The following is a 22,093-nucleotide window of genomic DNA, read 5'->3' as shown; positions in this document are numbered from 1 at the left end:
AAACCCAAGATAGATTTTACCAGATTATAAGAGGAAAAACTCTCTTTTCTCACAACTGTTTGTTTTCTTTACCACCTTGGGGGCATTTTTGCCAGTGTTCTGGGTTTGCCAGTGCTAAACAAATATATCTGACACTTTTTAGAGAATAATGTGTAAGATAACCTTATAGCAACCAGATCCTTAATATTACTGTTCGCTTGCCCCACATGAAAAGCTGCCTTTTGAGCTGGTTTGGGTTGGGTTGGGTTGGGTTGGATTGGGTTGGTTTGGGTTGGGTTGGTTGGGTTGGGTTGGGTTGGTTGGGTTGGGTTGGGTTGGGTTGGGTTGGTTTTGAGACATGTTCTTGTTATGTATCTCGGGCTGGCCTTGAACTCATTGTGTAGCCCAGGCTGGCCTCAAACTCCTGATCCTCCTGCCTTAGCTTCCCAAGTAGCTGGGATTACAAATGTATCCCATCACAGCTGGCACAAGCTGTCTTTTAAAACAGTGAAGGCTTGGGATATAGCTCAGAGGCACAAGTGCCTGCCTGGCAAGCGCGAGGTCCTGAGTTCGATTCCCGGTACCAAAAATAAATAAATACATAAAATAAAACAGTGAGCTCCTTGTCACTGAAAGTAGCCAAGCAAAGACTAAATAATACCACACACAGAGGAAATTCACACACTAAATGAAAGGCTGGGCTGGGATCATTCTAATCAAAGTTTCTACAGTCATTTCTGGGTTGCTCACCTCTACTTCTGGAGTTAGATTCCAGGTTCTCATCTCAAACAAAGAATTGAACAAAATCAGCAAAAAAAAAAAAAAAAAACCAGTGGCAAAGTTTATTTGAAAAAAAGTAAAAGTAAAAAATAAAGAGCGAGAGAGAAACTGGTTCTGCAGAGCGGGCTTGGGCCCAAGTAAGCGAGAAAAGGCAAGATAAAAGTGGAGAAAGCAGGGCAGGCTATCATGAGGAAAGCCAAAATAGCAAGCTTATTCTTGGCATCTGTGTCCTTTTAAATCATCTAAATCTCCAGGAAACCCACAAGAACTCCTACATCTGGGTCCTGAGAGACAGTGCTGGGCTCCCATGCCTCGGGTTGACCTCAGGGCTAGGCTAGCCTACTGAAAACCTGCTCGAATTCTCAGAAGTGCAGGGCTTTGGGAAATGTTCTGCAGTGTATTCTGGGGTCTTGTAGTTACCAGGTCACACCTCCTTCCCCAGCCAGCTCTGCCATGCCCGAATCGCCTACGTCAATGTGAAACTTATCATAGAAAGGCTTTCTCCAGTGTTTGGTCTAAGATAGGGTTTAAAACTCTGTCAAGAGTATCCTTCATAATGCAACGAATAAAGACCTTATACTGCATAGAACAAATACAGGTCCAAACTTATACTTTCCTCTTGCTTTTTGAGAACATATTCCTGTATCTGCTGCATCTTTTATATCACACTAAAGAAATTTGTTTATATTTACAAACGCAAAATAACCTGAGTCTTCAGAAATTCAAGTAGGTGATAAAGAAGAACCATCAGGGGGCTGGGGATTTAGCTCAGCAGCAAAGCGCCTGCCTGGCAAGCTCAAGGTCGTGAGTTCAGTTCCCTGTACCGGAGAAAAACCAAAATAAAACCAAAAAATAAAAAATAAAAAATAAAAATAAAAGAAGAACCATCAGAAGAAGAAATCATTGTTTAAAAAAGCTAAGGAAAGAAGGCAAGTTAAATAAAATTCCATGTCAAATGTTGAGAACTATACAGTTGGGAACTATACATTCCCTTCCCAGCACTGCAGATAGATAGGTAGGTGGGTAGATGATAAATAGATAATAGATCAATCAATCACTAGCTAGTGCTAGCTAGCTTATCATTTCCTTTTTTCCCAGTCTCTCTTTGAAAATGAATTGAATATAATATTCTAGAGGATACTAAATTAAAAACCCTAATAATTTTATTAACTGCAAAGTTTACTTCTCTTAATTTATCTTTATCCAATAGCTTTTTATAAAACCACAAAAACTAAGAGATTCCATATTTTTAAAGTTTATTCTGTGGCTAGCATTAAGAAATCAACCAATAACAAATGCTGGCGAGGCTGTGGAGAAATAGGAACCCTTCTCCACTGCTGGTGGGAATGCAGACTGGTGAAACCACTGTGGAAATCAGTTTGGAGATTCCTCCGAAAACTAGGTCTAGAGGTCCCATTCAACCCAGCTATCCTCCTGCTGGGTGTTTTCCCAGAAGATCTAAAAGCATCATATCACAGTGATGTATGTGCACCCATGTTCATAGCAGCACAATTTGTAATTGCTAAAATGTGGAAGCAACCTAAATGTCCATCCACTGAGAATTGGATAAGAAAATTGTGGTACTTTTATATAATGGAATATTACTCAGCTATAAAGAAAGATAAACTCGAGGCTTTTATAGGCAAATGGTCACAACTAAAGACCATACTCATAAGCGAAATAAATCAAACATACATGTGCAAGCACCGCATTGTTTCTCTAGTGTAAAGCCTGAAAGAGTTAATTTAATCTAGGAGATATGATAGACATTGTGAATTGATAGGAAAGCACTCATAGGTAAAGGATAACTGGGACATGGGAAAAGAGAAGGGAAAGAAGGAGAAAGTTTGTATATATGTATATGCAGGATAGTTAACACGGGTGTTCTACTGTCCTGTATTTCCTTGCTGAAAGAAACTGTCAGTGAGGCATTGGTTGATTAGCTTTGTATGTCTATATGTGTTTTAATGAGAAACCACATTGAAGATATCAATATGTAATGCAGTAAGCATTGTTAATTCCCTACCACTCTGTTTGTAACTCTGTAATGTCTGTACTGATCCTATGCTATTTTGTAAAATGTTGTCGGTCTGTCAGTATTTTCCTCCTTTTATTTCTAAAATTAAAAAAAAAAAAGTTTATTCTGTTAGTTTCAAAACTAAATGCATTTTAAAAAAAATAAATTCATGAAAGTATGGTTATTTAAACTAATTTATATTTCATTAAATCTTAACTTACCATGTTATAAGCAAACCCAGATTTATGTAATACATTTCTGTACTCCTAAGTAAGTTGTTGTAGATCTATGTAGTCCCCCTAAGTACTAGTATTTTCCCTCCTTTTCCAGATTTTACTTCCTTAGGGAATGAAAGGGCAACCAAAGTTCCAAATTTTCCAGAAGTGTTCTGTCTTTTTCTATCTTCCACATATATGATAAAAATAAAATTGGAGTTAAAGTTGTTAAATAATCATAGATGCAAAAGTTTCTCTATAAGGATGTATATCACAACATTACTTGTACTAAAATTTTGAAACAACTTATATTTCTAAGAAGAGGAGAATTTAAGACTTATAGCTATGAACCTTAGAGTCAGACAAATTTGACTCATTATCTATGTGACCTGGGATAAGGTATTTAATAGCTCTGACCCTCAGGTTCTTGTTTTATAAATGGAGGAGACCAGAGTTTTATAAGGGAGGCAGGATGATTGGCAAATATAGGGCAGAGGTGTGGAGCTGGGGGGCCAATATTTTCTCACTATCCATCTGACCCTAATGGCAAGTGACAGAAACAGGTCCCCTAGGAAATGGGGCTCTGCATATATTATAATGCTCACATTCATTCCCGTCAACAGAAAATTGATGAGTGGAACTAAGGCTTGCTCCTTTCGCTTACATGCGTGTTAAATCTAAATCTCTCGTGTCTCTCTTCTCAGGGATAAAGATCTACCGAGGTCCCTTCCAGGCCAGCCACACCACAAAGAAAAGTTGAGCCCACCACAAATGGAAGGTAATGAGAACCATCCTGAAAATTAAAACATAACCAAGAATCTTACAATGTATATGATCCTTTCTTTAGTGCAGGTATAGGATTTCAAGAGGCGTCTATACCCCTTTCATTTAAGAAAGGCGGGCTATGGGTGTAGCTGGTATGTATATGTGAGTGTCTGGGTCCGATCCTCACTACTAGGGGAAGAAATTCTTGAACAGCCGCTGAGTGTGATGGCGCACAGCTGCAATCCCTACCAGCGGGGTGAGGCAGGAGGACTGCGAGTTTGAAGCCAGCCTAGACTACAGGGGGATTCAAAGCCAGTCTGGACCACAAAGTGAGAGCTTGTTTCAGAAAGCCAAAAATAAAGTTTTAAAATGGTAAAAAGTCAGCTTTATTGCTAAGAAAGCTGATTGGGAAAACACAAAGTATTGTCAAGATCGAATTTATATTTTGGCTTTTTTGTTTGCTTTTTGTCTTGTTTTTCCTTGGATTTGTATTTTTAATTGTAAAACTGAGATGAGTGCTTTAGCAGTTTTAAAGTTTCTAAGGTGCCTTCACAGTGCTGGGTGCCATTTGCGGGAAGGGGTCAGAATTGTTTTGTGTTGTTTGTTTTTGGTGCTTGGGGTTGAACCCAGCGCCTTACTGAGACACACCCCAAGCCCTTAAGAAACTTGTTTTAACCGGATATAAGTAACATGCGGACACAGATAATTTTCATGGAGACGTGTTTTTACACTCACGATCCCCAAAAACAGAAGACACAGCACGCCGCGCAGAGGCAAGTAAAGAAACACAAGGGTCAAACAGGAGCAGAGAGACTGACCAGAGCCTTTGTAATGATTTTTGCAGAAAGGAACAGGCAAAGCAGGAGGAGCAGATTTGGGGCTAGCTACACTGAGGAATTTCCGTGATCTCCGCAGCTTGGGCTGACCCTCAGTGATCTAGTACCTGGACCTGGGATTAGTCGGGCAGGGGAACAGTGGCCCAGCGCAGGAGAGCCAGAGGAGGCAGGAGGTTAAGAGACGGTGTCTAGATGGGCTGGTGAGCCGATGAAAGGCGCAGTGTAAACTAGCTGTTTATTATCTCTGGAGACTAGCTGGGCCGGTAAGGGGCAGTCCCTGCAGGGTTAGCAAAGGCCCAGAGGTCAAATCACCAAGTGCATAAACTAGGAAAGTGGTTATTCAAGTGCTCACAACTTTCCCATGAGAAGTTGATTTGTTGATTCTACATACACCTTTTCAGCGCCTCAAAACCCCCCGAATGTCCCATCCTCACTCGCAGTTGATATCCCTGCTTCCTACTTGACTCAAACCTGAAGTAATCAGAACAGAATTCCCAGCTTTCCAGCTCTGTACCTACCTCCCGACTAGGTCTGTGCCTACGTATTTTGCCTTCCAGTACTTTTTAGAACAAGTTGAGCAACAAAAATAAACAATGCGGAATTGGGTTCTAACCCAAAGTATAAGATAAGCACCCATCAGGCCAGGCTCAGTTTCGCGTGTCTGTAACCCTGAGTACTCCAGGAGGCTGAAGCAGGAGGATGGAAAATTCGAGGTCAACCTGGGGAACTTAGCAAGGCCCTGTCTCAGAGTAAGGGCTGGACTGGGATGAGCTGTGACGGAGCACTTACCCAGCATCTTCGAGGCCCTGGATTCAGTCCTCAGCATCACAAAAAAAAATTTTAATTAAACATGCATACTGATTGAACTGTTGTTGTTTTTTTTAATTTTTATTTTGTTTGTTTTGTTTTTGAGATAAGGTCTTGTTATGTAGTTCAGGCTGACCTGGGTTCACTGTGTAGCCCAGGCTAGCCTTGAACTTGTGGCCATCCTCCTGCCTCAGCCTCTCAAGTGCTGGGATTACAGGCGTGCACCACCACACGAGGCTTCAATTTTTATTTTTTATTAGTACACGTGTTGCAGTACATATGGGCAAGGTAGTGGTACTACAGGGGGAAACGAGGTCACAATGTTTATGTTTTTTTAGCTTTCTGAGACCGAGTCTCACAGTGTAGTCCAGGGCTAGCCTTGAACTCATGATGATTCTCCTGCCTCAGCCTCCCAAGTGCTGGTATTTTTTAAGGGAGAAATAACAGCACATTTGTATGATCATAGGAATAACATATAGATAGTATCGATAGTAAGAAAGAAAGGAGACCGTTCTTGGGCAATGTATTTGAACAGGAGAGAAGGGATGAGTGCCGACCTACAGTGGAGGGGCTGGCTGTAGATAAAAGTGTAAAGTTTACCTGTGGAACAGCAAAGAAAGCAGAGCGTGTGGGTAGAGATGGTAGTAGGGGGCGGCGTGGAGCTGGGAGTCTGTAGCGCTTGTCCCTTCTTCCCAGGGCCCGCCTCCACATTATTCCTGCTCACAGTACAGACCGCCTTCCACAACAGTCCCTAATTTACCTATTGGACTTACAGGGGCACAGAGATCTCTGCTATGTTACGCACTAAAGTACCCTAAGCTCTTACAGCGCGACCGCACTCGGAAAGCATGTGATCAATATTTGCCAAGTTGCACGAATGCGTGCGTGCCTAGCACATGCTAGAGAGATCAGGAGAAGGTAGAAAGGAGTCAGAGACAATTTGATGTCAGCCCTAAGGAAGCTACGTTTCGCCAAGGGAGAAAGGTGTCACATTTCCACAACACTGTAAGACACCTCTCCTTTTCTCTAGGAAATTAATCGCTCATAGATGCAGATGCCAAGACGTGCCTCTGTTATGAAATAAGTTCTGTTCTGGTGCCCTGTGGAATATACTTGTTCTGGGCTTGTTTTTGCATTTGCATATTTTAAAAACTGTGTGTCTAATGTTGGCTCTAGTTCGTGCCTGGGGCGGTGGGGTGCTGGGAATGGGACACAGGGATTTGCACACAGCTGTTAGGCACGCTGTCCACAGCCCCTGTGTGCTGGAACAAGAGGCCAGGGAAAATGCCCCGACAGCTTGTGAGAGATGAGCTTTATTAGGACTAACAGTGCTAACAGGGAAGGATGGGGTTAACTGCAACTCACTATCGAGGGCAGCACCCAGGAAGCATGCAGCAGTCCGACAGTGCTAGTCGGCAAAATCGCACAAAAAGGGTGTGTGCTCAACATCACTGCTAGGCAGACTCCCACAGGGGACGCACACTCCCAACAGCAAGTCCACAGGGGGCGTGTGCGGAACAGCAGCACCTGAGATGCCCAGTGATGACAGCTTGGAAAGAGCATTTTCAAAACTGGAGCATCCCACCAGGCGTGGTGGTGCACGCCTGTAATCCCAGCACTCGGAAGGCTGAGGCAGGAGGATCACTGTGAGTTGAGACCAGCCTGGGCTACAAAGCGAGCTCAAGGCCAGCCTGAACTGCATAATGAGACCCTGTCTCAAAAAAACAAACTGGAACATCCAGTGGTGACCACCCGGGCTACAGGGCTCCATGGTGCTCTATCCCTCATCCAGCTGTAGCAAGGGGTGGGGGGTTCACACATTAAACCACATAGCAGTGACATCCTTAGCTTGCTCTGTTCTATTTTGTGACCATTTCAAGGAATAGCTAATTTAGTATACTGGCAGGAAAGCAGTTTCTACAGGTAATACTAGATTGCCCAGTTCCTGGTGTCCCTCAGATAATACTTACACATTCCGGTTTCTTTCTACTTACGATGTCCCCTTAGCTTGGCAAGAGTCTGGGGAACACACAGGGTGTTTCAGGAACTCAAGGTTAGATGGCCTAGTTTTTCTCAGGAACAGTACCCTGTGCTACATCCCCAGCCCTTTCTATTTTGAAACGGTGTCTCACTAAGGTGCCCGGATCAGCCTCAAACTGTGATCCTCCTCTGCCTCAGCTTCCCAGTAGCTGGGATTGCAGGTACATGCCGCCACAGCCAGCTTTAGTTAGTCCTTTAGCTATTTCTTCTAAGAAGGTTAGCTCTGTGTAAAAGACACACACACAAATATTAAATTTTGGTCAAATTTGTATCAGCTTTGTTCTTGTCATAACAAATTGTCACAGATTTAACAGCAAACGTCAGTATAAAATCACTCTCTTAAATTCTGTAGGTCAGACATCCAGGCAAGCTTGGCTGGTTTCTCTTCTCCAGGTCTGACTGGGCTGAAATTTAGATGTCAGCCATGCTGGGCTCTTATCTGGAGATTCTGGAGAATCTGCTTGCAGTCTCAATCAGATTCCTGGCACGATCCAGTTCCTTGCAATTAGATGACTGAGGGCCCCAGTTTCTCTCCCGTCTGCCACGCAGGACCCTCTCTGAACCCCTTAAGGCTGCCAGCACTCCTCCTCACGCTGCCCCGCCACTTCACACTGGCAGTGGTGGGTCGAGTCTTGCCTGTGCTCTGACCCTCTCTGACTTGTACCGTATCTATCTTGCTTCTACCTCTACAAGGAGTCCTGAAATTAGACTGGGCCCACTCAAGGAATCCAGGCCGTCGTATCTCAAATACATCTGCAAAGTCCCTTCTAGCGTGTAAGATAATATATCCATAGATTCCAGGGATTGGGGTAAGGACTGTTTGGAAAGCTATTTCACCTGCCACATTTGGTTTTCTGCTCTGCCAGTTAGTTGATTCCAGTCCAAATCTCAAGGGCGGACAGTGTCCTGTATTAAAGATGTCTATGAAGTATTCACTTGTAATTCTATTTCTCCAGCCTTCCAAGACGCCTACAACTTCTTCAGCAAGGACAAAACTGGATGTATTGATCTGAATGGGATGATGAGTACTTTGGCTAAGTTAGGAATGAGTCTAACCAAGCACGATGTCTATAATGAACTAAAATGTGCTGACCTTGATCGTAAGTATTTTGCTTTCTCATTTTTTAAAAAAAAGAGTTCTCATATTTTTTTTCTCAGTGATTGTATAAGCAGAAGAAATAAACCTCTCTTGTACTGTATAGTTTGGGTTAAATTTTAAAAAGTAAATAAAAGTAAAGAGTAGCCCTCATCGGCCTGTTTCATTTTCCATGGTTTTAGATAACAGTCAAGCACAGTGCAAAAATGTTAGTATTTATCTTGACTCAAGAGAAACTACATTCACATAACTTTCATTAAAATATATTGCTATAACTGTTCTATTTTTTATTAGCTGTTAGTCTGTTATTGTGCCTACATTATAAATTAAACTCTATCATACGTATGTGCGTACGGGAAGAAGGTAGTGTACGTGGGGTTCAGAACTAGCTGAGGTTTTAGGCACCCACCAGAGGTCTGGGGATGCATCCTCTGTGATAAGGGGAACTACCACATATGCATGTTTAGCGTTAAGAATATCAGTGAGGTACGCATCTAAGTTGTGAAATCAGATCAATGCTCTGAAGTGTACTATTCTTTGAAAAATCTAGTGTAGAAACTCAGAGTGACTGTGTCCTCTCAAAATCAAACTGAAGTTACCTGTCATGGTGCCCATTTTGGACAAAGCCTGAAAGAACAGACACAAAGCATAAGCAACTTCAAAAACGACACATTACCAAGAAAATCCAAGCCCTTGTTGCTATTTGAATCATCAGAACAGATCTTTCTGCCATTGTTCCAGCCCATCTGTACTGAATTTTAAATCCCACAGAACTTTTGTTGGTGTTTTTAAAACATACGGATTTATGTCTCCACTGGATGTACTGATCTAGTGATTCGCAGTCCAAGCTGTTGCGTTGTGTGGGAAATACGTCCAGCACCTTGTCTCCTCTCACGTCTCTCGCCCAACCGCCCGGGCCCTTTCCGTCAGCACCACTCCACACGTGCTCAGTGTGAGCTTTAATTAAGGCATCATTTGTTTCCACTAACGCTGCCTAATTTTTCTATTCTTTCATGAAAACACAGGCACCCTTCAAGTAGCAGTCATTATCCTTTAATTTTAGAGAAAATGAGGTATTAAAAAAAAAGAAATGACGTTTAACTTGATATGTTATAACAGAAATAATAGGAGAAGTTATATAGTGGAAAGGTTGGTGGATTCCATGTAAAAATGGAAAATCTCTGGAAAAGGGTAGAGCCAGGGGACTACAACAGCTGGGAACCCCTGGCTGAATGTTTATGCCCTGCCCTTATTTTGTGGCCTGCAGAAGACTAGTATAATGATGCTAAAGTCACTCCGAGAAGACCTGAATGAATTAACATGCACTGATTTTAAAATATGAAGCGGTCTATGGTACTTTAACTTTGATACTTAACATATAGTCTAATAATTTAAGCACAGCTTACCCTTGTTCTGAGCTCCGATTTCTTTTGTAGGAGATGGGAAGGTGAACTTCTCAGACTTCTTAAAGGTGCTGACAGATAAGAACCGCTTCCTCAAAGCTGTGGGTGAGTAGACAGTACAGAACAGACGGCAGCGCGGCAGCTACGACCCGCTGCGTAGTAGACACTATTCACCTAGGCCTCCCGCCAGGAGACAAATCAGGAAAGAGTAATCTGGGGTATGATTTATTTTTAAACTGCTTCTCCAAAACAGTATCTGCTAAGCACACTGTGCAGTTTTAGAATTTTAACTTACATGTATTAAGCAGGCCCTGGTGTTGTCTAAAGGACTCCTTCAGGGGACGTCACCCTTCGGTCTCAACGAGAACACTCGGGGGACTGATAGGCCTAGAAAAATGTGGCCTCCTTTTTGTAGTGCTTTGATTTTGTACGAACTCTATGTTCTACTTTTAGAAGCATTCTTTTTACAAAAGAAAATAAGGTTTTTTCCTTAGAAGAAAAAAAATGATCTCTCTCATGATCATTTTTAGAAGATTTTAGAAGGAAATGATTCCTCTCAGATCTGAGCATAGGTAATTAATTGCTCTTGAAAAATATCTTCCTCACACTGACGAAGCCTCTAATTCAATACATGCCTGCTGGAGGAGAGAGTGCAAGGCTGTAAATGCTATGAATAATACTTGAAATATTGCTCGTAGTACTCTCACGGTTTGTTTTTAAGCTTAATACACTGCTGCCTTGGAAAATCTAACACTATTCATGTTTTCTATGATAATACATTCTAAAATTCAAATACTGTATGCCATTCTGAAAACATACCCATTTCTAGACTACAAACTATCCTTAGGATTAAAAAAGTCACCATCGGGGGGCAGGGATATAGTTCAGTGACACAGCGCCTACCTGGCAAGTGCAAGGTCCTGAGTTCAATTCCCAGTACCAAAAAAAAAAAAAAAAAGAAAACAAAAGTCACCATTTTCAAATACTACAATAGTAGAGTTATCTTATAAACCTAGGATATGTTTATTGACAATTCCTTTGCCTAGAGGAACAAGACAATAGTCCTTAACCTGTAATTCATGCTTGTGTTAAAATTGTTTTATATATGGGGCTGGGGATTTAGCTCAGCAGCACAGCGCCTGCCTGGCAAGTGCAAGGTCATGAATTTGATTCCCAGTACCAGAAAAAAAAATTGTTTTATATATAGATACATATATATTTATATTTTTATATATTTTTATAGATATACTTTTTATATTCAGTGATTATTCTGTTTGACCCTTCATAAAAATGACCTTCCTACCAGAGCCAAATTTTAATGTTTTACTATATCTTTAGTCCCTGACTTGATGTTATCATTATTGTAAATAGTAAAAAGACTGTCATCTTACTGCTTTTTTGATAAATGCTTTATTCGGGAAACATTTTGAAATTCCTTTTGTTCCCCTCCGTAGTTCCGGAAAAGGACATCTGTTTAAATTTAAGTGACAACGCAGGGATCCTATTATTTGAAATCCTATCAAAGCTTATAGAGACTTCAGCCCTACCCAGAAAGACTATAATGGACATAGTAAGGTAAGTGGCAAGGAGAGAGGAAAACAGCCTCTCTAGAAGCCTTCATAAGGATATTGCTCACTAGCACTCCGCTCTACAGGCTCTGGTCCAAAACATAGGAAAGGGGCCGGGCGTGGCGGTGCACTCCTGTAATCCCAGCACTCGGGAGGGCGAGGCAGGAGGATTGCCATGAGTTCAAGGCCAACCTGGGCTGTGTAGTGCATTCAAAGCCAGCCTGAGGGGCTGGAGATTTAGCTCAGTGGCAAAAGCGCCTGCCTGGCAAGCGCAAGGTCATGAGTTTGGTTCCCGGTACCGGAGAAAAACCAAAAAACAAAAAAAAAAAAAAAAAGCCAGTCTGAACTACATAGTGAGACACTGTCCCAAAAAAATAAAAAAGGGGCTGGGGATATAGCTCAGCGGTACAGCACTTGCCTGAGTTCAATTCCTGGTACCAAAAATAAATAGATAAATTCTAACTGCTTAAAAACTAAAAATAAATAAATAAATAAATAAATTAAAAGAATAAATAAATAAATCAAAACATAGGGAAAGGTATGCAGGCAAATGGTCATGTGCCAGAATATGCCTGCCTGGCTCTGAAATTCCAAGGCTGATCTCAGACTACCTCCAAGCCCCGCTGTAAGCCTAAGACAGCCAAGGAAGTCCATCCTCTTCTACTCCAGGCCAGGAAATCCCTGCAGAATCAGATTTTTCTGGGGATGATTTTAAGTGGGTTTCAAAATCCAGTGTGGAATACTAGGTACTTCTATCCGTGCTGAACTACCAGGGGCTCTGAACAGGTCCTGGGGCTCTGAAGGGAAGCACAGCAAGCTCAGACTTCCCAGGGAAGTCGTCGGACTGGAGTGGAGGCAGGATTAGCCATGAGAATAAAGGGCAAGGGACCGCTCCCACAGCTAAGTGTATTAAATTATTCCAGCAAACATCAGTAAGAAGGAATTGCCTCGATCTATTTTTACCATTGTATTATAGAAATTGAATATTGCTATTATCAATCTTTTCAATTCGTACTTCTTCAAAGCACTGTGGTATCATACTTATAGAGACTTCAAAATACACAGTACCACCAACAGTGTAAAAACATTCTTACGCCCTTCAGTAGGTAGTCTCTTTATACTGTCCTACCTCTCCATCAGATGGAACGGAAAATTCTACTTTTCATTTCATTGTAGTTCAAAGAGACATTCACTTACTTAATTATTTTGGTGTTTTCGAATCAGGGTCTCGCTATGTAATTCAAGCTGGCCTTGAACTCACTATGTAGTTCAGGCTGGCCTCAAACTCATGGTAACTCTCCTGCCTCAGCTTCCTTGAACGCTGGGATTATGGTCATGTGCCACCACACCTGGCAAAGACATTTATTAAATGCTTGCTGTTGGTATATAAAATACAAATGTACTTTTTCTAATCTCTCAGCCTCAGTTTCCTCATCTATAAAATGTAGGAAAGAATAATAATATCTGCCTTAAGGGGCAGTTGTAGGAATCTGTTTGATAACACATATGATACACTTAGCACATTATAAGAGCTCAATAACTGTTAACTATTATGTGGAAATTAGAATAAGGGTAGAGCCAAGCGTGGTAACACACAACTATAATCCCAGCACTTGGGAGGCTGAGGCAGTAGGATCGCCACAAGTTCGAGGCCAGCATGGGCTACATAATGAGTTCAAGGCCTGAACTACATAGCGAAACCCTTCTCAAAAAAATAGAATAAGGATAGAATAGACCATACATATTATCTCATTTAATCCTTTCCTCCCTAATGAGTATACATTATCACGCCTATTTTATGAATGAAAAAATGAAGCACAGGTCAGTTAAACAGCTGGCTCCAGAGTCACTGGCGCTTGCTTAGATTTTAGCACAGCCTGATACTCTTATCTACATCGCTGTGCTGCCTCTTACCCAGTAAGTCAATGGGAAGTCTTAGCCCATATTGGTGTTTTTATTGAAATCGGATTGTGCTCATTATTTACTGCCTGGTTCCTAAGGAGATTAAAAGTGCTTGAAACAAGTCCCAAAGGAGAACGAAGCAAGACTCTCCCCAGACATCACCAACGCCACAGCTGAAGAAGCTACGTGAACTACACAGGAGTGACACCCTAGGACGCAGCACCAGGGGAACGTCCTTTCCTGCAAAGCACCTATAAAAGTGGTTGAAAGCAACTACCCCACTGTACCTGGCGGGGCTCTTGTCCAGGTTCTTGATGTCCTAAACAAAGATTTGAGCAAGACACGCCAAAGTAGCAGCGCAATCAAGGTTTATTTGAAAGACAAAAGACAAGATAAACTCCCAGGGTGGGACTGGCCAGTGAGAAGAGCTCACAGCCCAAGAGGACTTGATGTTAAGAGCTGTAAACCTGAGGATGTGAGGTGGGATTCAGGCGCTGGTCTAAGGTGTGGCTCCTGCTCTGAGCGTCTTGACTCAGCTCCACCATTCAGTAGTGGTGTTTTCAAGCTCTTCCCACCGGCCAGCGGCTCTGGTTGGCACACGCAATCTGCATATCAACACAAGGTAATTCGAATTAGTGTCAGCCAAGGGTGCAGAAGACCCGTAGGTGCACACCAGGGACTGATTATGTGTTGTCTGGCTACCTTTCCCACTGTAACTTAGACCTGGACATCCTGGTCCTGGGGGAATGTCTAACTGAGAAGGTAGATCCAGTCCCAGAAAGCAGGCTCCAACGCAGTCCTCTACCCTTCCCCCTGCCGCTTCCTTGGTTACCTTATGCTCATAGCTAGCCCAGAAAGTGGGCTCCTGGCAAGCCCTTTCTTCTTTCTCCACCTTTTTCCTTAGCTACCTCCTGCCTCACTACCAGATACACAAACACCAACACAGGGGCACAAGCATGAAAAATAAGGTAGCATGACACCTCCAAAAGCACACAATAACTCTCTAGCGACCAAGGAAAGGAAATGAACGGATTTCCTGGCAAAGGCTTCAGAAGAATGAACTTTTAAAGACTGAGTGAGATATATAAGAACAGAGGGGACAATCCAGCAAAAGTATATGATCTGAATGAGAAATTTAGCAAAGAAATAGAGACATAGAAAAGAACCAATTAGAAATCTTAGTGCTAGGGGCTGGGGAGTTAGCTCAGCAGCACGGCGCCTGCCTGGCACGCACAAGGTCCTGAGTTCAATTCCCAGTACCAGAAAAAAAAAAAAAAAAGAAATCTTAATGCTAAAGAATAGAGGGAATAAAAAAGATAGTTGAATGTCTTAACAGCAGAATTAATCAGGCAAAAGAAAGAATTCCCAAGCCAGAAGATAAGCTTTTTGAAATGATCCAGTCAGATTGTTTAAAAATAAAAGAGAGAGAGAGAGAGGAAAAGAAAAAAAGTAGAAGAAAACAAAAAGAATGAAGCAAGCTCTAGAGACTTATAAGGCAAGACAACTTGCATTTTGCACGTTCCAAGACCTTAGGAGAAGAAAAAGGGAAATAGCACAGAAATGCAATTCAAAAAATTTGCTGAAAAATTTCCAGTTTTTGGAAAAGATACGGACATCCTAGTCCAGGAAACACAAAGGACACCTAAAAAACTCAACCCCCCTGCAAAAAAGGATTCTCTCTAAGGTATGTTTTCATCAGAATGTCAAAAGTACAAGAAAAAGGGCTGGGGATATAGCTCAGCGGCATAAGCACCTGCCTGGCAAGCACAAGGTCCTGAGTTGATCCCCGGTACCGCAAAAAAAAAAAAAGACAGAATTCTATAAATAGCAAGAGAAAAACATCAAGTCACATATAAGGGAATCCCCATTCGATTAACAACAAACCTCAAAAAAAAAAAAAACCATAACAGGCCAGAATAGAATGGGATAATCTATTCAAAATGCTGAAAGAATCACCAACCATGAATACTATACCCAGCAAAGCTACTCTTCAGAAATTAGAGAGAAATAAAAACTTTCTAAGACTAAAAAACTGAAAGAATGTATCGCACTAGACCATTCCCATAAGAAATGTTTAAGGTAGTCTTACACTAGAAGCAAAAATATGGTAACTGTCATCTTGAAAACACGCAAAAGTACAAATCTCACGGTAGAACAGCTGGGCATGGCATCGCACGCCTGTAATCCCATCACTTAGGAGGCTGAAGCAGGGGGATCACTGAGAATTTGAGGCCAGGGTGGAGTACATAGTGAGTTCAAGTCCACCCTGAACTACATAGCAGGACCCTATCTCAAAAAAAAAAAACAAAAACAGATAAGACAGAAGAGAATCAAACCTATCAATATAGAAAACCACCAAACCACAGACATTAAAAAGAGGGGGTCGGGGCTAGGGATTTAGCTCAGAGGCAGAGTGCCTGCCTGGCAAGCGCAGGTCATGAGTTCAATTCCTGGTACCGGAAAAAAACCAATAAAAAACCAAAACAAACAAAAAAAGAGGGGGTAAAAGGCTGGAGATGTAGCTCAGTGGTAGAGCACTTACCTAGTCTGTGCTAAGGCCCTAAATTCAACCCCCAGCACGGCAAAAAAAAAAAAGAGGGGAAGAAAGGATATACCAAGAAAACAGGGGGGAAAAAGTCACGGAATATATGTGACAAGAAATAGAGATTAACAATAACCTTTATTGTACTTTTGTTTTATTTTTGTTGTTTTAGGTGTTTTGTGGTACTGGGGATTGAACTGAGGGCCTGCACACTGAATTACATTCCCAGGCCTCTTTCATTTTTTTTATTTTGAGCCAGGGCCCTGCTAAGTCACTGAATTGCCTAGATTAGGTTTGAACTTGCGCCCTGCTGCCTCAGTCTCCCACAGTGCTGAGATTATAGGCACGTGCCCCATGCCTGGACGACAATAATCTTGAATATGAGTGGGTTAAACTGACCAGTTAAAAGATATAAACTATCTGAATGGGTCAAAAAAAGTAAACTAGACACAACAATATGCAGCCTACATGAAATTCACTTAATAAATCATTTAAAGGGCAAAACAAAGGATGGATAATAGAGGACAGATCTGGTGGTACACTCCTACACTCCCAGCACTTGGGAGGCTGAGGCAGGAGGATCATTGCAAGTTCAAAGCTAGTCTGGGCTACATAGTGAGTTCAAGGCCAGCCTGAACTACATAGTAAGACTCAGTCTTAAACAAAAAAAAAGTAATAGGGAACAGGGAGACAGATCTTTTGCAAATGTGAAGGCTCTCGACAACGAATGTAATCATTATGTACTTCAAACATGTACTAATAAAAAAAATTTTTTTAAAAGAAATTCCCTTAGTCCAGTGATTGTGAATCTCTTAGAGCTTTCAATGATATAAACAGTCTGCTGCAGCACAGGTGCCACCACTGACCTAGCCAGGAAAGACACAAATACAATAAAGATGAAAGGATGGAGCTCACCGTCCCCTAGCGCCGCCTGAGCATCAAGCAGGCTGCCAGCACCACGGAGATTGGGACTCCGGAGTGTGTATTTCACCACCTGTGGGAAACTGTCACAACAGCTGCAATGCAGAAATACTCAAACCCGTAACGGGGCATAGTGGTGCACGCCTGTAATCCCAGCACTCAGGAGGCTGAGGCAGGAGGATCGCCATGAGTTCAAGGCAAGCCTAGGCTACACAGGGGGTTCAAAGCCAGCCTGAACTACATAAAGAGACCCTGTCTCAAAAGAAAAAAAGGGAATGGAAGGGAAAGGAAGGGAAGGGAAGGGAAGGGAAGGAAGGAAGGAAGGAAGGAAGGAAGGAAGGAAGGAAGGAAGGAAGGAAGGAAAGAAGGAAGGAAGGAAAGAAGGAAAGGAAGGAAGGAAAGAAGGAAAGAAGAAAGGAAGGAAGAAAGGAAGAAAGGAAAGAAGAAAGAAAGAAAGATGAAAGAAAGAAAGAAAGAAAGAAAGAAAGAAAGAAAGAAAGAAAGAAAGAAAAAGAAGAAAGAAATAAAAGAAAAAGAAGAAAGAAATGAAAGAAAGGGAAAAGAAAGAAAGAAAAAGCAACCCAAGCCCTATGAACCCAAGTGTGGTCAGAGTTGATGTGCTGGACAGACATACGGATCCCTCTGCACAGCTACGGACTTCTCAGCCTGGAGTGGGGGCTCCCTTCCACTGAGAAGGCTATTATTGGTGCAGCAAGAACCAAAACATACGCAAGAACGTTCTGTAGTTGATCCTGTAGAGAAAGCAATGGAGATTAGATCCAATGGCAGAGAAGCCATGGAATGTAATACATAAATTAAACGCTGAGGTTGAAGTATCAGCAGCTTCAGCAAGAGGCAGCGCAAGGACACCAACAGCGGCGGCAGATTTGTAGAGAAATAATAAAGTCGGTACACAGCACCGCGTCTGTCCAAGCTGACAGTGTATTTATTTGTTATTTTAAAAACACAACTGTATTTTTTAGGTAGAATTTTTTTTTCTGATAACTGGAGTAAGGCTGTGTGATTTTCATCAAAACGTTAAGATACAGGGGTCTAAATCACCGGCATCATCTGATGTATGACCTGAAATGACTTTTCGTTAGGGTTCCAGTATTGATGTGAAAATGTAACTTTTTAAAAAATACTTGGAAAGGCTGGTATTGACAGCGAGTCTTCTTCAGGTAGAATGGTGAAGCTTTTCAGACCGCGGGGCTTTCCCCGCTGCGGACCAAGCCCAGGACAAAGAAGGGGCACCTTTACCTACACATGCTGTTGCCGTGCCATGTGAACTAGACCCGGGTGTGAGGAACCCACTTTACAAGAAGACACTGCATAGCTGTGAAAGACATTAATTTGTGTAAAACAACTTGCTGTGTTAGAAACCAGTGTTTTGATTTGGTACTTAAATGATATTTCTGAAGTGCAAGTGATCACCAAAGCAACATATGACTCACACAGAAATACCATTTGATTGTATTAAAGAGTACTGCATTGGTTTGCCAAAAGTTCTGTGACTTAGTGAAGGCATTACCTTCCTTGCGTTTGTACTTCCTGACTTCGCACGCTGTACCGTGGGCTGGTTCTGCCTGAGCTTGGCGGCACTCTTACACAGGACACTTGATACCTAGACAGGAGAGCAGCCGCTCACGTCTTCTAGCACTTCGCGTTTGCTTAACTCGTGAATTGCCGCGTGTCAGAACCATGGTTGTATAACGGCTAACCACAAAACATCTTTTTTACATGAGGAGTTGTACATCATTTGAAAGTACTCAGATGATGTCTTGATCTGAAGCATAAATCCCAGGTACTTAATGTTTTTAATAATATGGTACCACGGAGGGGGTGTGGGGTGCTGGGGGAGAAAATGAAGTATTTGGTGGGGGGAATGCAATGGTCTACACGAAGCAAGTCGCACGGTGGGTTTTACTCATCAGAAACCCTTACTTTGGGTAACAGGGTGGCTACAAGTGAATAACAATCCAGTAAATGTATTTTGTTCAGTGTTTCGTACTGGGCACTTACCCCCTAAGTGATACCTCCGATACTTGGAAGTGTTCCACACAATTTGTGATAAAGGTGACTAGCTTTTGCCTTTATTTTACAGTGCTTAATATGATCAACTTTTAGTTGGGTTTCCTAGAAAGAGACCAATTAACACATCCACATAAACTATAGAAACAGTACCAAACTTTAAAAATTAGTGTTTTTCTACTTAAAATATTGTGTGGTTTAAGAATTCTTTGAAGATATCAATACATAATACAACAACCATTGTTAATTTCCTACCACTTTGTCTGTAACTCTATATTGCTTGTATTGTTCTTATGCTGTTTTATAAGTGGATGTTTGTTTACTAATATGTTTTCCTTCTTTTATTTTTAAAATAAATTAAATAGAACAAAAAACAAAAAAAAAGAATTCTTAGGACATTTGAAAATTATGCTAAATTCTGATAAGGTTTCTGATTTTTTTTTGTAATCAGAGATGGATTTTACAGTTGAAATACTATTTCAGCTAAAAAAAATTAGCTAAATATGTGTTAATATTTGACAAAAAGTGACTTGTATAATTTCTGTAAATTATATTTGTTCTTTTAAAAAGTGTAATTCCTGATGATAAACTAAACCAACCTTTATCATATCCTTTATTTGATGTTTTCATTCTGACCTAATGATAAAACATCTATAAATTTTCTATTTCCACTGTAGTCAGCTACCTCTGTCTAAATACTTGATGATTCATGCCATCTGTTAAAATATAAACAAGTTCAGTGACAAGGACTAAACTGGAATAAAGTGTTGAATACAGCTATTAAGCATCTTATCTTATTTATTTATTTATTTTTGTTTGTTTTGTCTTTTTGAGACAGGGTCTCGCTATGCAGTTCAGGCTGGCCTTGAGCTCACTTTGTAGCCCAGGCTGGCCTCGAACTCTCAATGATCCTCCTACCTCAGCCTCCCGAGTGCTGGGATTACAGGCGTGTGCCACCATGCCAGGCAATCTTATCCTATTTAATATTAAAATGAACTTACAGGGGCTGGGGATTTAGCTCAGCGGCAAAGCGCCTGCCTGGCAAGTGCAAGGTCGTGAGTTCGGTTCCCGGTACCGGAGAAAAACCAAAAAATAAATAAATAAATAAATAAAATGAACTTACAAGCATTAAGATGGCCTTTGTTAATAAAGACTTTCGTTGAACCATAAAAAGGGATGGAAAAAGATATACTGTGCAAATAGAAACCAAAAGTGAGCAAAAGTAGCTCTACATATATCAGAAAAAAATCCTTTAAGTCAAACACCATATAAAGGTTCAAAAAAGATCATTACATAATGATAAAGTAATAAATTCAACGAGAGCAAATAACAGTTATAACTACATATGCACGTAAACTGAAGTACCTAACTACATAAGACAAACATGGCTAGATTTAAAAAGAGAGATACTCTATTACAATCATAATTTTAATCAACAGACAGATCAGCCAGGTCCCGCCCCCTCCCCCAGATCACCCGTGTTGACCAGGCTCGTCGAACTCGCAGCCTCCTGGCAACATGTGGCCCCAGGCAGCTAGTACTGCAGCCCTACAAGACTGTAAACTCGGGGGCTGGGGATTTAGCTCAGCGGCAAAGCGCCTGCCTGGCAAGTGCAAGGTCGTGAGTTCGGTTCCCGGTACCGGAGAAAAACCAAAAAAAAAAAAAAAAAAGACTGTAAACTGTTATGTGATTTTTAGCAGTATTTCCACAACTCCGCTGTGTGGTCTCCAGTGTACACTGCGTAGATGACAGTGAAATGCCGGGTAGGAGAAGGCGCAGTGCAGTGCTAACTCCACCCCCCGACCCTGACCCACAGTCAGTCAGTTGGATCGCGTCACGTGCCTCGCGCATCTGGGCCGGCCACCCCTGGTACTTCCCACACGCCTGTATGCCCTGAAGACAGGCAATTATTCTTAGTAAGCAGACGTGCAAGTTTTCTTACTGAATTATTAAAATTGGGCTTTGGTGTTCTGTTTCAACGTCATAATAAAAATAGAAAAAGGAAAGTCTTGTTAATTACGTACATTAACATGTTATATATGTGTGGCCCACGACAGTCCCTCTTCACCCAGCAGCCCAGTTAAGTCAAGAGGTCGGATACTTACGCTGTAGACTAAGCGGCCCTCCCCTCACCCAAGAGATGCTGCGGAGCATTCCGCCCCACAGCTGCAGAGCAGCCTTCTCAGCCGCAGGTGAAACCTCCCCCAGGGCAGACACGTTAGCCACAGAACAGTCTCAAAAATTCAAAATAAATTGAAGTCATAGCCTATGGGTCTTCTCTGATGACAGTGAAATAAAACTAGGAATCAACAAGAATTTTAGAAATTATAAAACTGTAGAAATTAAACTCTTCTCCTTCCCCTTCTCCACTCCCTCCTCCCTTCCCCGGCTTCCTCTCCTCCTTCTCCCTGTTTTGTTTTGTTTTGTTTTGTTTTGTTTTGTTTTGTTTTGTTTTTAGACAGGATCTCACTATATATTTCAGCTGGCCTTAAACTCACTTTGTAGCCCATACTGGTCTTAAACGCATGGCAATCCTCTCTGCCTCAGCCTCCCAAGTATTGGGATTACAGGTATGCACCACCATGCCCAGCAAAAAGTTGCATTTTTAAACTCAACACAAAGCAATGCAGTATAAAAATAACCCTGTTTATATTCAAGCTAGTGCCAACATAGGGAATGTGTCAAGGATCTGAAGTATTTCTGTATATAAAGCCAGGAAGTCTTGGGCAAGATGAAGATAATCAAAAGCCAAGAATTACAGATGGAAAATAGTCAACCAGCCTATGGAAATTATAGTAGAAGGCTTGTAGTGACACATGCCTGTAACCCCAGATACTTGGGAGGCTGAGGCAGGAGGATTGCAAGTACAGTGCCAGCCTGGGCAACTTAGCAAGATGTTCTCTCAAAATAAAATAAGGACTGAGGGTGTAGCTCAGGGGTAGAGTGCTTGCTTAGTATGCATGAGGCCCTGAGTTGGATCCCTACTACTCAAAAAAATGAATAATAATAGTAGATGTTCCATAAATATCATAGAAAGAAGCACTTAAATATTATTGACTGCACTTGGGAGGCTGAGGCAGGAGGCTCAACATGAGTTCAAAGCCAGCCTGGACTACATAATGAGCTCAAGTCCACCCTGAACTACATAGCAAGACCTTGTCTCAAAAAACAAAAACCAATTCAAATATTCT

General features: G+C 41.7%; 1 protein-coding gene across 5 annotated transcripts in view; it reads left to right on the top strand.

Moving 5' to 3' along the window:
- Positions 1-22,093, top strand: part of Efcab3 (EF-hand calcium binding domain 3) — a 494,429-nt gene that overhangs the window by 451,487 nt on the left and 20,849 nt on the right. For all 5 annotated transcript variants that reach the window (XM_005402243.2, XM_005402246.2, XM_005402244.2 and 2 more), the window contains 4 exons: positions 3,696-3,769; positions 8,396-8,539; positions 9,972-10,043; positions 11,393-11,513. In XM_005402243.2, the coding sequence (XP_005402300.2) occupies positions 3,696-3,769; positions 8,396-8,539; positions 9,972-10,043; positions 11,393-11,513 (411 nt within the window). The remainder of the gene's footprint in view (positions 1-3,695; positions 3,770-8,395; positions 8,540-9,971; positions 10,044-11,392; positions 11,514-22,093) is intronic.

The sequence above is a fragment of the Chinchilla lanigera genome, unplaced genomic scaffold (assembly GCF_000276665.1).
Source record: "Chinchilla lanigera isolate Chin_1 unplaced genomic scaffold, ChiLan1.0 scaffold00077, whole genome shotgun sequence".
NCBI lineage: Eukaryota > Metazoa > Chordata > Mammalia > Rodentia > Chinchillidae > Chinchilla > Chinchilla lanigera.
Note: the sequence above shows the minus strand (reverse complement) of the source record. Positions and strands in the feature narration are given on the sequence as shown.